Raw genomic sequence first — 13,929 nt, 5'->3', positions numbered from 1 at the left:
AGGGGCCTTGCCAGGCCCTTTTCCGCGAGGCCGTACTTGGTTCTAATGTGTCTCAACTTTCTTTCCACTCTTCTCTGCCCATCTCCCATTCTCCCTCTCTGGGGTTGGCTAAGTACCTCGTCCTCTCTACCGCTTTTCTTCTTTGCCACTCATCTACCGCCCAGTCTCTCCTTCACCCTCACATATCCCTAAACGTAGGAAGGAAGCCACAGGAACCAACTTCACACACAGGTCTCTCCAAACAAACTTCCCTTCTCGGCGGTGGATGGCCAAACCCTGCCTCCCTGCCTGACAAGGGAGCAACCAGAAATATAACCAGGCCTAACTTCTTCCCAGAGTTCCTGAAGGGTGCCAGCGGGAACAGAGCGGTAACCTCAGCAAGGGAGTGGGGTTAGTGGAGACAAAGGTCGGAGGGCAAACCGTGAGTTCCAGATACAGTCCGCAGAACCCAGCGGTTTGTTGCTAGGTAACCAGATCTATCACCACAAGCGCGCATCATACTAAGGCAGCCTCTGACTGGCTTCTCAGATATCCACTCTCTGTGGGACTTTGAAAGCAGGAAGAGAGGTGGGCAAGAACCCAGCCACCACTCCTGAGTGCTCCGTGGCTCCGCCACTCATCGATTCACTCTGAAAAGAAGGACAGCTAGGCTGTTAGGTAGCTGCCACCATGAGTTTAGGCATCATGGAAGAAGAGGACCTGGCGGAATACTTCCGGCTGCAGTATGGGGAGCGGCTGCTTCAATTGCTACAGTGAGTGCTTGGGACCACCCATACCCAACAATGGGCCCCCCACTGCCCACAGCCTAATATTCCCCCAATCGCCTAACCCCATTATCCAGCTCCGCCTTGACTGGGTACCCATCCCTCGCTCGCTCCAAAAAGTGAGAGCAGAGACCCTTTTTCCTTTCCATGGGCTTCTGTCTCCCCGAGTTACTCCCTTGCCCAGCCTGCACCAGCCTCAGAAGGCCCCTGTCTCACACTTCTTGGGCAGGAAGTTTCCAAATGTTGAGGAGCAATCGGACTCTCCATCCATCCGGCTCCTGGAGAAGAAGAAAGAAGCCAAGATCATGCACCAGGCCATGGAACACAAGAAGCAGGTGAGCAACTTCCTCAGCCTTTCCAGACACTCACTTCTGGGATAAAACACTCAGAATCTTTCTGAGCACCCGTGGCAGAGGGCTCCCTGACATCTACCTTCTCTCGTCCCCTAAAGACATTCCAGCGAAGAATGGAAACACTGAACCTGCGCTGGGAGGAATTAGGCATCAAAGAGGAGCAGTTGAAAGCCCATATCCAGAAGTTTGAGCAATTCATCCAGGTATGGAGCGGTGTGGGCTGCAGCAGGTTGGAGGATTTACACTCATCGCGGGGCAAACTGTTCCTCCCCGGTACTTGATTCTGTAGGCTCCTCGCCCCGGGTTAAAGGCCTCTTCTGTGTTCCAGCAGCGTCTGGTCCCTATCCGAGGCATCTTCTATACACCATGCTGTCTATAATGTCCTAGCTACCTGCCAGTCTCTGATCTCTAGTTGGTTCTATGCTATTTCCTTGCCCGTACCTGAGACAGTTTATCAAGTAGACGGGTGGATGGATGGATCGGTAAGTGTGATGGACAGATGGGTGTGCGCCTACCAGAGAGCAGTATGTGTGGATACGGAAGGAAGTCAGAGGGTTTTGACCCACTCACCCACTCACGCTCTCTCTGTCTTTGTCCTGGCACTGAAATGGGGGATTGATGAAGGCAGGAAACTGTTGAAGGTCCGTGAAGCAAAGAACCTAGTAAGAAACTCCCTGTTTCAGGAATGTCTGCCCCGGGTTAGGGGGTTAGGCAGTGTTCGCCCTCTAATGTCTAAAGTCTCAATGACCCTGGGGAGCCAATGCATTTATTAGGGTTACTTACAGAACATGAGTGGGTGGTTATAAGCAGGAGCGTGGATGACCCTAAAGCAGAACTGGAAGATCTGTACCCGGCATGAGTGATGGCTTCCTCATGGTTACAGAGATATTGCCTCTCCCCTAGTCCTCCCCCCCAGAGACACTAGGGCCACATGCACCTAAGGCAGGGTTGCATACAACTGGTTGGAGGAGGTGGCTGGATACTCAGGGTCCCATGACCTCCATCCCCTTTCAGTGAGGGAGCACCAACAGTCAGCAAGACCAGTTGTGATGATCTTTTATGACTTGGCGCAAAAGATGGCCGCAGTTTGGCTCAGAGGATAGTCCCGGACAGCACTCACCATTAATCAGTACCCGGAAGAGTGAGCCTAGTGGTGCTAAAATCCTGATTTGGGCTGGCAAGGTGTCTCGGTGGCTAAAAGCACTTGCCCCCAAGCCTAAAAGCTTGAGCTAGAGCCCTAGGACCCACGTGTTGGAAAGAGAGAAGAATCAACTCCCATAAATTGTCCTCTGACCTCTAGACACGCACTGTAGCATGTACCTACTCATACATGTGCACACACAAAACTAAATACAAACGTAAACAAAACGAAAACCTCCCCAGACCTACGTACTGGCCAGCAATCCTCATCCTGGACCAGCACTAGAGAAGCCCTGAGGGGCTGGGCCCTGCAGGAGGGGGGCCCATTGCTGCCGTCTACTGGAGGAACCCTGCTCTTCTTTCCACTGTACACACAACTGTGCGGAACAGGGAAGACAATGCGATGGGACACTTTCTTCTGAGATGTAGCCCACCTGGGCCAGAGCGAAGTTGATGGAGTATTTGGGAGGACAGGAAGTTTGAGGATTAAGGACTCTCTAAATGGCTTCCAGGCAGTCGGCTGCTACAGAATCTCATAGAACTTGCAGCAAATACAGACATCAGTAACTTCTGCCTCAGGCAGGTCTCAGGTTGAGCCCAGACACCTATGCATTTTTAAACTTTCTAGGTAATTCATATATGACTGACTGAGGGTCCCTCGGACCTCTCTGATGCTCGTGGCACTCATCTGGTGCCCTGCTTCCTGGCACTTCTCCATGCCCTCTCCATGTCATCACCATATGTGCCCGTCCATATAGACTCACAGTGGCCACAGGAGGAGAAGGAGACACCTAGCAACACCTGGGAAAGTGAAAGGAGACAGCTTGCTCTTGTCCTGAGGGAGGATACTGCAGATGGGAGAAGAGCATCAGAGACGGCAGTAGCTGAGCCTCGTCCTCTCTGGGCCTAGAACTGCCTGTGGCATCTCCTCCAGCCCGTGGCCACGCCCGTCTGAGCTGTCTCCTCCACATGCATTTAGTTCCATTATTACTGCCTTGGGCTTTGTAAGGAAGAGAGGAGATACCACTTCACAGACGACAGCTGGAGAAATGGAGGCACTTTCACCAAATCAGGGGAACCTGTGGGCTTTCCAGCCCTGGCTGAGCCACTGCCCCATGACAAATGGCCAACTCTAAAAGCAGAACCACAAAAGCTTTGTCAGAGGCTTGTTCTTCCACCCAGCCTTTCTTGGCCTTCTTGGATGCAAGAGAGACCTTTCTCTACCCTTCTTTTTATGTGTTCTCTTCCCATCCCCCACTCTTTGAAGTCCAGGGACCAGCTCCCACAGAACCTGAAATTCCTGCTTGCACCCTCCCTCCCCCACAAGACTCCCTTTTGACCTTGAGCTGAATTTCTGTACTCAAAGCCTCCTTAGGCCATGGAAGCCCCTTAACTTTACTAAATCCTTTCAAACAACCAAAGCCTCACCAAATCCTTTTTCTTCACACCTCCCCTCCAACATAGGTAGCCCAGCAAGCTCTGCCTGCCCTTCTGGTGATCTGAGCTCAGCAGATGGAAGGGGCTTAGGGTGTCACCGGCCCCAGGTAGGCCAGGGTCTCAGGGAGAGAGGGTGAGATACTTGTTTGATTTACCACTGTCTCCCTCATCCCAGGAGAATGACCAGAAACGGATTCGAGCCCTGAAAAAAGCCAACAAAGAGCGGGAACTGAAAAGGCAGCGCCTGAGGGAGCTGGCCAAGGCCAAGCAGGATATGGCCGCCCTGAAGCTGGAGCACCAGAGGCTGAGTGTCAAGCTGCAGGACTATGCCATCTTCAACAAGTACCTGGAGAAGGTGGTGGAGAACTCGGAGGTGGGTCCCAGGGCTGGCAGTGCCGTCCGTACCACAGGGCCCTCCTCAGCACCCTCTTCTTCCCCCAAGATAACAGAATGGAGCTCAGCTCCAGCTGGCTAGAGTTTAGGGGCCCTTGGAATGTTTGTCCTGCTCTAGGGAGAGGCAGCAACCCTGGGGGACAGATGACCAAGGCCTCTGATGAGGTTGGGTGCAGTTCTCAGTGGGTGGGAGGGCCTGATGGTATTATCTGTGCATGGCTATACATGAATTGAGTATTGGTGCATGTCCGAGTCAGTATGTGTGAGAGACAGAGAGATAGACACAGAGACAGACAGGCAGGCAGGCAGACAGAGGAGAGGAGAGAAAAAGTGGAAAAACACCTACCTGTCCTTCAAAGACCTGGAGCGCTTAGGGTGTCATGCAGGCTGACTGCGAATTTGTACCTTTCTGTCCTCTTGTCAGCCTCTGGGAAGAGCAAGCAGACTGTCTCTTTCTGGGGAGATGGAGGCTCGGGAAGGTTAAGGGACCTACTCAGGGCCTCATAGCTTGGAAATGGATAGCTTATTATTTCCCCCACTCTGCTGTGTCCCTGCCCCAAGTCGGGGTCATAAATGCCCCACCCCCACCTCTGCAGACCCTGTCACCCCAGGTGAGGAACTTTTCATCCCTCTTCCGGCATCACTTCTTACAACATTGGATGTGGACATCCCTTCTCTGACATCTCCTCCTGTCTTCTGTTCTGCCGCCTCCCTCCCTGGCTCCTCTGGGGCCTCCTCTTCCCAGGTTCTTCCTTTAGCCAGACCGACTCTGGCCCAGACTTGCCATAGTACTGCCAGGACTGCGCTTCCTGCTTACCCCCTCCCTGATCCGGTAGCCATCAATCAGATATGGCCTACTCTGCCTCCTAAGTATTTCTGGAATCCAACCCCTGCCCCTTCCTCGTTCCTCATGCTGCGCACTTCATCTGGTGTCACCTCTGCCCTTTGCTCCTCTGCATTCTACAGCCTCCTCCTCCTCTCTCCCTTCTCCTTCTTCTCTTCCCACCCCCACACTGGAAAACATAGAAAAAAACTTAACCTTTCAAGAATTCAACATACAGCTTTGTATAATCTTAATTTCTCCCCTCATTTCTTTTTTTTTTTCTGAAATAAAACACTACTGGCAATTTAAACCTCTTATATGCCCTTCCAAATTTCAATCTTTCTCTCCTCTCTTCAGGGGTCACCAGCATTATAGTTTTTATATTTCCCATTTCATGAATGTTTATACTTGTGAGTATCAGCTGTCCTTAAACTACACATTGTATAACATAACCTATGACTTGGCTTTCGAGACAGGGTTTCTTTGTGTAGCCCAGGCTATACCGGAGCTCACTCTGTAGACCAGGCTGGTCTCGAACTCACTGAGATCCACCTGCCTCTGCCTCCCAAGTGCTGGGATTAAAGGTGTGCACCACACTGTCCAAACTGGCTTTTTCTCAATCAATGATTTTATTTTATTTTTTCTTTCATTTTTAAAATCTTGGTTTTGGGATTTATTTTTTATTTATTTTGTGACTATGAATGTTTTGGCCTACACGTATGTTTGTGCACCACATGCATTCCTGGTGCCCTCTGAGGTCAGGAGAGGACACTGGACCACTGGAACTGGAGTTAGGGTGGTTGTGAGTTACCATGTGGGTGCTGGCAATCGAAGCCAGGTCTCTGTAAGAGCAGCTAATACTTTTAACTGCTGAGTCATCTGTCTAGCGACGTGATTTTTTAAAATAGTATTTTTAGTTGACACATGACAATTGTACACATTGATAGGATATACTGAGATGTGCATATGTGTGTGTGTGCGTGCCTGCTTGTGCTCGTGCATGTGTGTGTACTTCATAGTATTGTGATAACTGACATATCCATCACCTCAAACATCTATGATTTCCCCTTTGTTGGGGGTATTCAGATCCTCTGTACTATTTTGAAATGTACAGTTCATTTTTGTCGATCACAATTATCCTACCATGCTCCATAGAATATTAAAAATTCTTTTTTTCTTCCAACTGCCCATAACCAGTCAGTGAGACTTTCAGGAACTTTTTGCTAGTGGAAAATTTCAAACAGACAAGAGTAGAGCCATATATTCTAGAGGACACCCATTGCTCATCACCTAGGTCCAGCAAAGGTCGCTTGTACGACCCACATTTTCCCACTCCACCATTTTGCAGCAAATGCTATTTCTTCAGTCGTAAATATTTTTCAGCACATTTCTCTAAAGATGGGAGCTTTAAAAAAACATAATCCACTTAAAAGCCAAGTGTTGCGGGGCATTCCTTTAATCCCAGCACTAGGGAGGCAGAGGCAGGCAGATCTCTGGGAGTTTGAGTCTAACCTGGTCTACATAGCAAACTCTGGGACAGCCAAGGCTACACAGTGAGATTGTCTCAGAACAGGGGCTGAAGAGATGATGGGTCAGCAGTTTAAAACACTGGCTGCTCTTCCAGAGGACCTGGGTCAGATTCCCGGCTCCCATTGGGTGGCTCACAACTGTCTGTAACCAGGGGGTCTTCGACTCTCTTCTGGCCCCCTGGAACACTGCATGCATGTGGTATGCAAACAGCATACATGCAGGCAAAACACTAACACACATAAAGTGAAAATAAAAATTTAAAAATACATCAAAAAATCATAACTACAGTGCTATTGTCAAACCAGTTATGCTATTCCTTAGTAGCAAATGTATAACTAGCTGACATTTAAAGTGTCCCCAGTTGTCACACAATAAGGCTCTATGTACATTTGTTTTGCTTTTTTAATTTATTTTTGAGATTATAATGTAATTGCATTGTCTCCCTTTTCCATTTTCTTCTTCCCAACTCTCCCATATTCCCCTCCTTGCTTGCTTGTAGGAGGAGGCCGCTAGTTAGTTCCTGGCTGCTTAGCCCTGAAATAATCATACAGAAACTGTATTAATTAAACCACTGCTTGGCCCATTAGCTCTAGCTTCTAACTGTGGTAGAATCTTACATATTAATTTAACCCATCTCCATTAATCTGTGTATCCGCCACATGGCAGTGGCTTACTAACAAAGTTTTGTCATGTCTGACTCTGGCAGCTCCATGGCATCTCTCTGACTCCACCCTTCTTTCTCCCAGCATTCAGCCTAGCTTTCCTTGCCTACCTAAGTTTTGCCCTGCTATAAGTCCAAAGAAGTTTCTTTATTCATTAACCAATAAAAGCAACACATAGACAGAAGGACTACATAGACAGAATTTGACCACTCACTGTCAAATTCATAACCTATTTCATTACTTATTATTACATATGTGTGTATATATATACATATATACATATATATCAGTATATATAATGCTACTTGTATGTATGTTTTCAGAGCTGGCCATTTGGCATTGGATCATCAATTGGTGTGCTCTTCCCTGAGGAGGACTATTTCTTTAGTTGCCTGTAGTTCTTCATGTGGGGCTAAGACCTCATGGGCTTTCCCGTCAACTTTGTCATATCTAGAATTGTCCTGCTGCACTTGATCTGTTTAATCAAGGTCCAAACTAGTTTTTCCACACCACTTCTTACATTTCCTAAGTATTATGGGCATTATGTTAAGCAAAATAAGACCAGATTCAAAAGACAACCCATCTATGGTTCTAGTGATAGGCTTGAAACCAGGTAAAATTATTCTTTGCTGATAAAAACTATAATATTGATTTCCTTCGTGGCTGTGGACAGGTACTGACTCAGGGGGTATAAAATCATTTTAAAATTTAGTCGTCAGAACAGTATATAAAGCAGTGGTTCTCGATCTTCCTAACCTTGTGACCCTTAACACTGTTCCTCATGCTCTGGTGACGCCCAGCCATAAAATTATTTTGTTGCTACTTCATAGTTGTAGTTTTGCTACTGTTATCAATTATAATATAAATATCTGATATGAAAGATATCTGATGTGACCCCGTGAAAGGGTCATTCGACTACGAAGGGGCCGTGAACGACTGACATAAAGAGAGGTACTTTGTAATGTCTTTGGCTCCTTGATTACTAGTGGGTCTTAGGAAGAAACTTGTTGAAGTCTTCTTTTTGAGTCAATGCCTCACTGTCTTACTCCAGGCTGGCATCAAATTCAAGATCTCTCTCTCTCTCTCTCTCTCTCTCTCTCTCTCTCTCTCCTGTCTACAACGTGTTTGGGCTGCTTTGCCCACACTGAACTCTTGATTCTTTTTATTGTTTAGAATAACTAAAATGGCAGCAGTCTCCAAAACTGACCCCTCAGTGTAGTTATGAACTCATGGTTTTTAATTCACGTTTCAATCTTTTGTATTTATTCTTATTGATGTTGAAATTATCACCTCCTTGTACAAGCAGGAGCCTCTTTAGGCGGGCACCTGAGGCTTTTGACATCAGAATACAATTGTGAGATTTCTTCTCAGTAGCTCTGATTGAATCTATTCATTCTAACTTTCATGTTAGTGCTTGTGGTGCTTGCTGAAAGATCTGAAGGAAATACAGACAGGGCGGCATGGGTTCTCTGCTTCTTAAAACTAAAATTCTTCATGGATAAAGTTCATACTCTTTTCGTAGTTTTCTGAGTGCTCTGTTGTAAACGGATCTCTCTCCCAGCCCACCAGTTCCCAAATAAACCACTCCTAGGCTTTTATTAATAACAAATGCTTGGCCGATGGTTCAGGCTTATTATTAACTAGCTCTTATGTTTAAATTATCCCATTTTTATTTATCTGTGTATTACCACATGGCTCAGGACGTTACCGTCCTCTAGCATTTTGCTTTCCCAGAGGCTGGCTCACATCTCCTGGACTCTGCCCTTCTTCTTTTCCTTGGCTGGCTCACATCTCCTTGACTCTGCCCTTCTTCTTTCCCAGAGGCTGGCTCACATCTCCTTGACTCTGCCCTTCTTTCCCAGAGGCTGGCTCACATCTCCTGGACTCTGCCCTTCTTCTTTTCCTTGGCTAGTTTATTTTTTCCACCTAACCTTATCCTGCCTGGATATTGATCAGTCAGCTTCTTTATTAAACCAATCAGAGCATAATTTACACAGTGTACAAGAATATTCCAGGGCAGTCTGTCTCTTTCTGTGTGTGTGTGGGCACATACATGTAATCACGTGTGTTATTAGTTGAACCCTGGCCCTTGTATGTGCAGGTAAGCAACTCTACCCTAAGCTACACCCCAGCCCTTGTTTTAGTTTGACACAGGGTTTCATTAAGTTGTCCAGACTGGCCTCAGATTCACTATATAGCCCAGGCAGGCCTTGAACTTGCAATTCTCTGGTCTCAGCCTTCCAAGAAGCTGTTGGGCAGGCTCGCCTACCACTCTCCTTCCCTCCTCCTCCCTCTCTCTCCCAGATCCATCTCCTTCTCTCCATCTCTGAACCTCAGGCCATCCATGTTAAATTTCTGCGAGTATTCTGAACCTCCCTAAGCCTCCACTCATCTCTCCCTGGTGCACACCTTGCATCCCCACCTGTCTTTGCCTGGCTATCTCTACATGTATCCCAGTCTCCTTCAGCCTCACTCTCTCCCCCGAATACTTTTCTGGCTCTTCCTGCCTCCTCCAGCACTGCCTGGAATGCTCTTCCCCCAGAAGCACGTTTGAGAAAAAACACCAGTCTGACAGTTCTTGGACACCAATCTGCCACCGACAACTGTCACGAGACAGACCAGCTCAGAGAGTCCCTGAGCAGGCACACTAGGAGAGCCTCCGGGGAGGCGTGTTGGTGTCATTGAACTGGAGGCCACCTTGCCCTCTGTAGAGATGCTTGCTGGACAAGCTCTGTGCTTCTGGACCCCGTTGGAGCAGGTGATGTGCATCTTGCAAACCCCTGACCCACTGATGCAGATGATGAACAAAGGCTAAGGAGCAGTCTGTAGGGAGTTAGTGCCAGCCTCTGGGCAGCCTCACACCTCCGCCCCAAAGTCAGTTTATCACTGTGTTGTAGTTGACTAGGGTCTGTCTGTCCTCCCCATACCCAATCACCCTTGAGGCTATAAAGTTCAAAAGAACAGGGTCTGGCTTTCTTATCTCCGGCTCTGTCAGTAGCTTTTTAGTGCAGCTCCTGGTCTGTGAGTGGAACATTCTCCTTGAATAGGATCATTGTTGCCTTAGGAGATAAAGTCTCAAGCCTAGTTGGGCCTGGAATTACCTAGAGATAGTTTGGAAAATTCAAATCTACCAAAGACATACTGTTTATCAGAATCTCTGGGGTTGGAACTTGGCATCCACCTTTTAAAGGATTCCTAGGTATTTAAATATGCAGCTGGCATTAGGAACCTCAGATCCCATTGAGCAACCCTCCAACATATGGTGCATAGCCCATATAAACTCAGGAGAACCCAACATTCTCACAGTAGCCGTTTATGGCTATGGTTTGCCTGCCCTGGTGTACGGGTCAGAGGCAGTGGGCTGATGTAGCTGCATCAGGCCCTTGGGAGCCAGCTATTCAGTGACCCAAGGCCATTGGCCCCTCAGTTTGAAGAGATCCACGAGGTGATTGCCCGTTACAAGACACTGGTGAGCATGCATCATGACCTCATGCAGTCGGCACAAGAAGGGCAGGAGAAGATTGAACGCGCCAAGGCAAGGCTGGCCCGCTACATGGAGGAGAAGGACGATGAGATCCTCCAGCACAACAATGAGCTGGCAAGACTGCAGATGCGCTTCGACAGGGCCCGCAGTGACGTCATCTTCTGGGTAAGCAGCAGGTCCGGTGTAGGCTAGGGGGAGGGAGTCCTGGCTCTGGGTACGTGAGGTCTGTATGTGTGCACACATGCATACAGTTACCGCACACACATATGCACACACAAACACACACAAACACAAACACACACAGAGGAGTCTCTCTCTACTGCGCTATACTTACAGGCTGCCATCTCTCTCCCCAGGAATCTCGCTGGGCACACATCCAGAACACAGCGGCCAAGAAGACCCTCCTGCTTGGCACCATTAAGATGGCGACACTGAACCTCTTCCAGATCGTGAGCAAGCAGCTGAAGGAGACCACGCAGGTGTCCCTGGAGGACACACATAAACAACTGGACATGGTAGGAGGAGGATGCAGAGCTGGGTCGAGCAGAGGGGCGGGGCAAAGAAGGTTCTGAATTGCTTGAGTGAAGGAAAGAATCACGCAGAGTTGTGATCCTCGAATGTTCACAGGGTCAGGACCACCTGCTGGTGGGTCTGGGGGGATTGCTGGGCACACCTAAATCTCCAACTCAGTAAATCTAAGATGAGCCCTCATGAATGTGTGTATTTAGGAATTCCCCAGCTGTACTACGTGTCAGGGTTCCACACGCTGAGACCACTGCATTAGCACCCGAAATCCCTGTTGACTTCAAAGCACAGGACCAGAGTAGGGACCCACTGTTGAGCTCACCAGTTATCCACAACAATCTTGTTGGCCACACATGCTAACAGCTCCAGGAGGGTCTCGGGTGAGCCCGAGTTGTCATTGTTGGGGATGCCCTGTTGTGCAAGGGAGGCTGTGTGAGGTTGAGCCTGGCTGCTACCTTCTCCACTTGTGCAAGGCTGGGCACCTTCCTAGGAAGCTGGCTGCTTTCATACTTCATTCTATGTTCAGAAATGGTTTTCATTCTCTTAGGTTTCCAGGGAAACCTCTGACTGGGGCTCTGAACTTGGATCTCCATGCTTGCATACCAAGCCCTTCACCAACTGAGCCATCTCCCCAGTCTTTGAAATCGCATGGTTGATTAAAATTTCAAATGACTCCTTTTGTGAGGAGAGTAGCATTGTTGGACACTTTGGCAAATCCCTTTGATGTCTAGCTCAGTTATAGGCAGACCGTGCTGTTTGTTCCTGTCGCTCACTCTGTTCTGACAGGACAGCAAGGACACTCTGCCATGGTAAATGGCAACTTGTACTTGTGAGGGAATACGAAAACAGAGACATAAATGCCATCTTGGCATTGTGGCAGCCTGGTTTCTGAGACTCCCTGATGTGGTCAGCTCCGTTCCTTTAGCGGTCCTGGGGAAGGATGCCCCGGGAATTGGTGACCTGTCGCTCTCTGCCCCAGCCCATGCACTCCCTGATTAGGCCCGAGCTTCTAACCCACCTCCTCCAAATTCTAAGCGTTCTGAATCCTTGAGGATTTTCACAAGTTATATTTTTCTGAACCAAACTTCCAGAAGTGCTCCTGGCAAGGAAAATCTGGGCTTGGTTTTCCTTGCCAGGAACACCTCACGTTGCCCGAAGGATATCCGAAGATATCCATCTTCATTCCCACAGAATATAAGCGAGTTGCTAGAAAGCCAATTGGCCAAGTAGCCAAGATGATGATAATAATGACGATGATGATGGTGATGGCATGAGAAAGTGTAAGTGAAAGGAGAGGTTGAACACATTCTGCCCTTGAGCTGGGGTCACCTTTCAAAAATGAGAAGCTGGGCCGGGCGCTCAGCTAAGTGCTACAACACGTGCCCAGCATGGGTGAGGCCCTGGCTTCCATCCCCGGAATCGGATATTTCTTCAGAGCTGTTGTGTGTGGAGTCCAGCTGGGTCTTCCTAGCCTCTGAATCTATGCCGTGTCACCCTGACCAGGGGCTTTCAAAACAGAAGCCTGTGAGTAGAATTTAAACTTCCCTGGCGGACACAAGATCAGCATGGTGAACATCAGGTCCGGGTCCCCTCGAGCACTATGACGTTGCCTAAGAGCCATTTCCAGTCCCACCTGCAAAATGTTTTCCCGAGGCCGGTTTGTGACCATCTTCCTCCTTCCTTCCACGTGGGTCTGTACCTCTAAGCAGGTCCCAAGTCCAGCCTTCCTCTGGTTGTAGCCTGCTGCTATGGTTTGAACCTGAAATGCCCCACCCCCAGGCTTGTATCCTAAGTGCTTGTGGCACTAGTTTGGGAGGGTGAGACCTTTGCCAGCAGAGCCTGCCTGGCAGAAGTAGGTTACTGGGTGCAGGCCTTTGAAGGTGACAGCTAATCCACCTGCTCCAGTCATGCTCTCTGCTTCCCTGGTCCCCTCCATGTGAACAGCCACTGTCACGTGCTCCTCCCGCCAGGGACTGACCCGTTCAGCCATGCCTCTTACGGTGGAGTGCGAGCTTTGGAAAGTATAACACGCCTTTAAGTTGTTTCCGTCACATATTTTGAGTGTAGTGAGAGAATATGTTTGCTAAGCCTGATTCTTAAGGTCATCTAGAAATCTGGGAAAGCAGACAATGCTGCCACCTCTGGCAGTGGAGAATGAGATCAATGAACTTCCTTCACAGGAGATGGTCCAACTTGGGACATGGGGAGTGTCTGCTGGACAAGGTTAATGCTGTCTCCTTGTCTTGCTAGATCCAGCAGTTTATACAAGACTTGTCAGACATCTGGACAGAAGTAAAGAGGAAGGAACAGCAGCAAGTCCGGGTGTAAGGAAGCAATGTGTTTCTAGAATGTTCTGAGACATCAAGAAAAAAGAGAAAGAGAAAACATTTCTACTGAGCTTGTAGTCCAGTCCCCATGGCCCAGCTGTTGAAGACCCATGTTTCCTGATGATACACCCTCAGTTGTTTCCCCCTGTGGCCTCGTTCTATCCCAGCCCCCCAAAAAACATTAAATGTTATAAGAAGTTAGCTCTGAAGTTGCTCCTCCTTTTGAAAATCAGTTCATGGGGAACAGTTAACGAGGGGAGAGCCGCACAAACACCCCATCTAAGAGCTGGTCCCTTTTGACCATGTGTCTCTTGGGCGTTAGACTTGAATATAGTTAAACATTCAGGCAGGCAACAGAGCCTCAGACAGAGCCCAGTATAGGGCACTTTCTCTCTTCTACCACGTAACAACAACAACAAAAAACCCCTGTTGTTCCTAGTCAGGGTGCAAGGCTCCCTAGATCTTGTGAAAGCAGCTTCCCAAGTCAAAGT

General features: G+C 48.5%; 1 protein-coding gene across 2 annotated transcripts; it reads left to right on the top strand.

The window, feature by feature from the left end:
- The first annotated feature begins 577 nt into the window (after positions 1–577).
- Ccdc42 (coiled-coil domain containing 42) lies at positions 578–13,439 on the top strand. 2 transcript variants are annotated; one of them, XM_041665774.1, is made up of 7 exons: positions 578–752; positions 994–1,099; positions 1,216–1,320; positions 3,870–4,067; positions 10,530–10,751; positions 10,943–11,101; positions 13,362–13,439. In XM_041665774.1, exons 1-7 carry the CDS (start codon positions 670–672, stop codon positions 13,437–13,439), a joined length of 951 nt encoding a protein of 316 aa, XP_041521708.1. In that variant the 5' UTR covers positions 578–669. The 2 variants fall into 2 exon arrangements, with proteins under 2 accessions (XP_041521708.1, XP_041521709.1); XM_041665775.1 differs by lacking the exon at positions 10,530–10,751.
- Positions 13,440–13,929: the final 490 nt, after the last annotated feature.

This window comes from Microtus oregoni, unplaced genomic scaffold (assembly GCF_018167655.1).
Source record: "Microtus oregoni isolate MIOR12 unplaced genomic scaffold, Mior012 000015F_ref0000493, whole genome shotgun sequence".
Lineage (NCBI taxonomy): Eukaryota > Metazoa > Chordata > Mammalia > Rodentia > Cricetidae > Microtus > Microtus oregoni.
Note: the sequence above shows the minus strand (reverse complement) of the source record. Positions and strands in the feature narration are given on the sequence as shown.

Coding starts and splice junctions, on each gene's coding strand:
- Ccdc42 (XM_041665774.1), top strand. CDS start 670: ATGAGTTTAGGCATCATGGAAGAAGAGGACCTGGCGGAATACTTCCGG. Junction 1,321..3,869: donor AGTTTGAGCAATTCATCCAG/GTATGGAGCGGT, acceptor CCCTCATCCCAG/GAGAATGACCAGAAACGGAT. Junction 10,752..10,942: donor GCAGTGACGTCATCTTCTGG/GTAAGCAGCAGG, acceptor CTCTCTCCCCAG/GAATCTCGCTGGGCACACAT.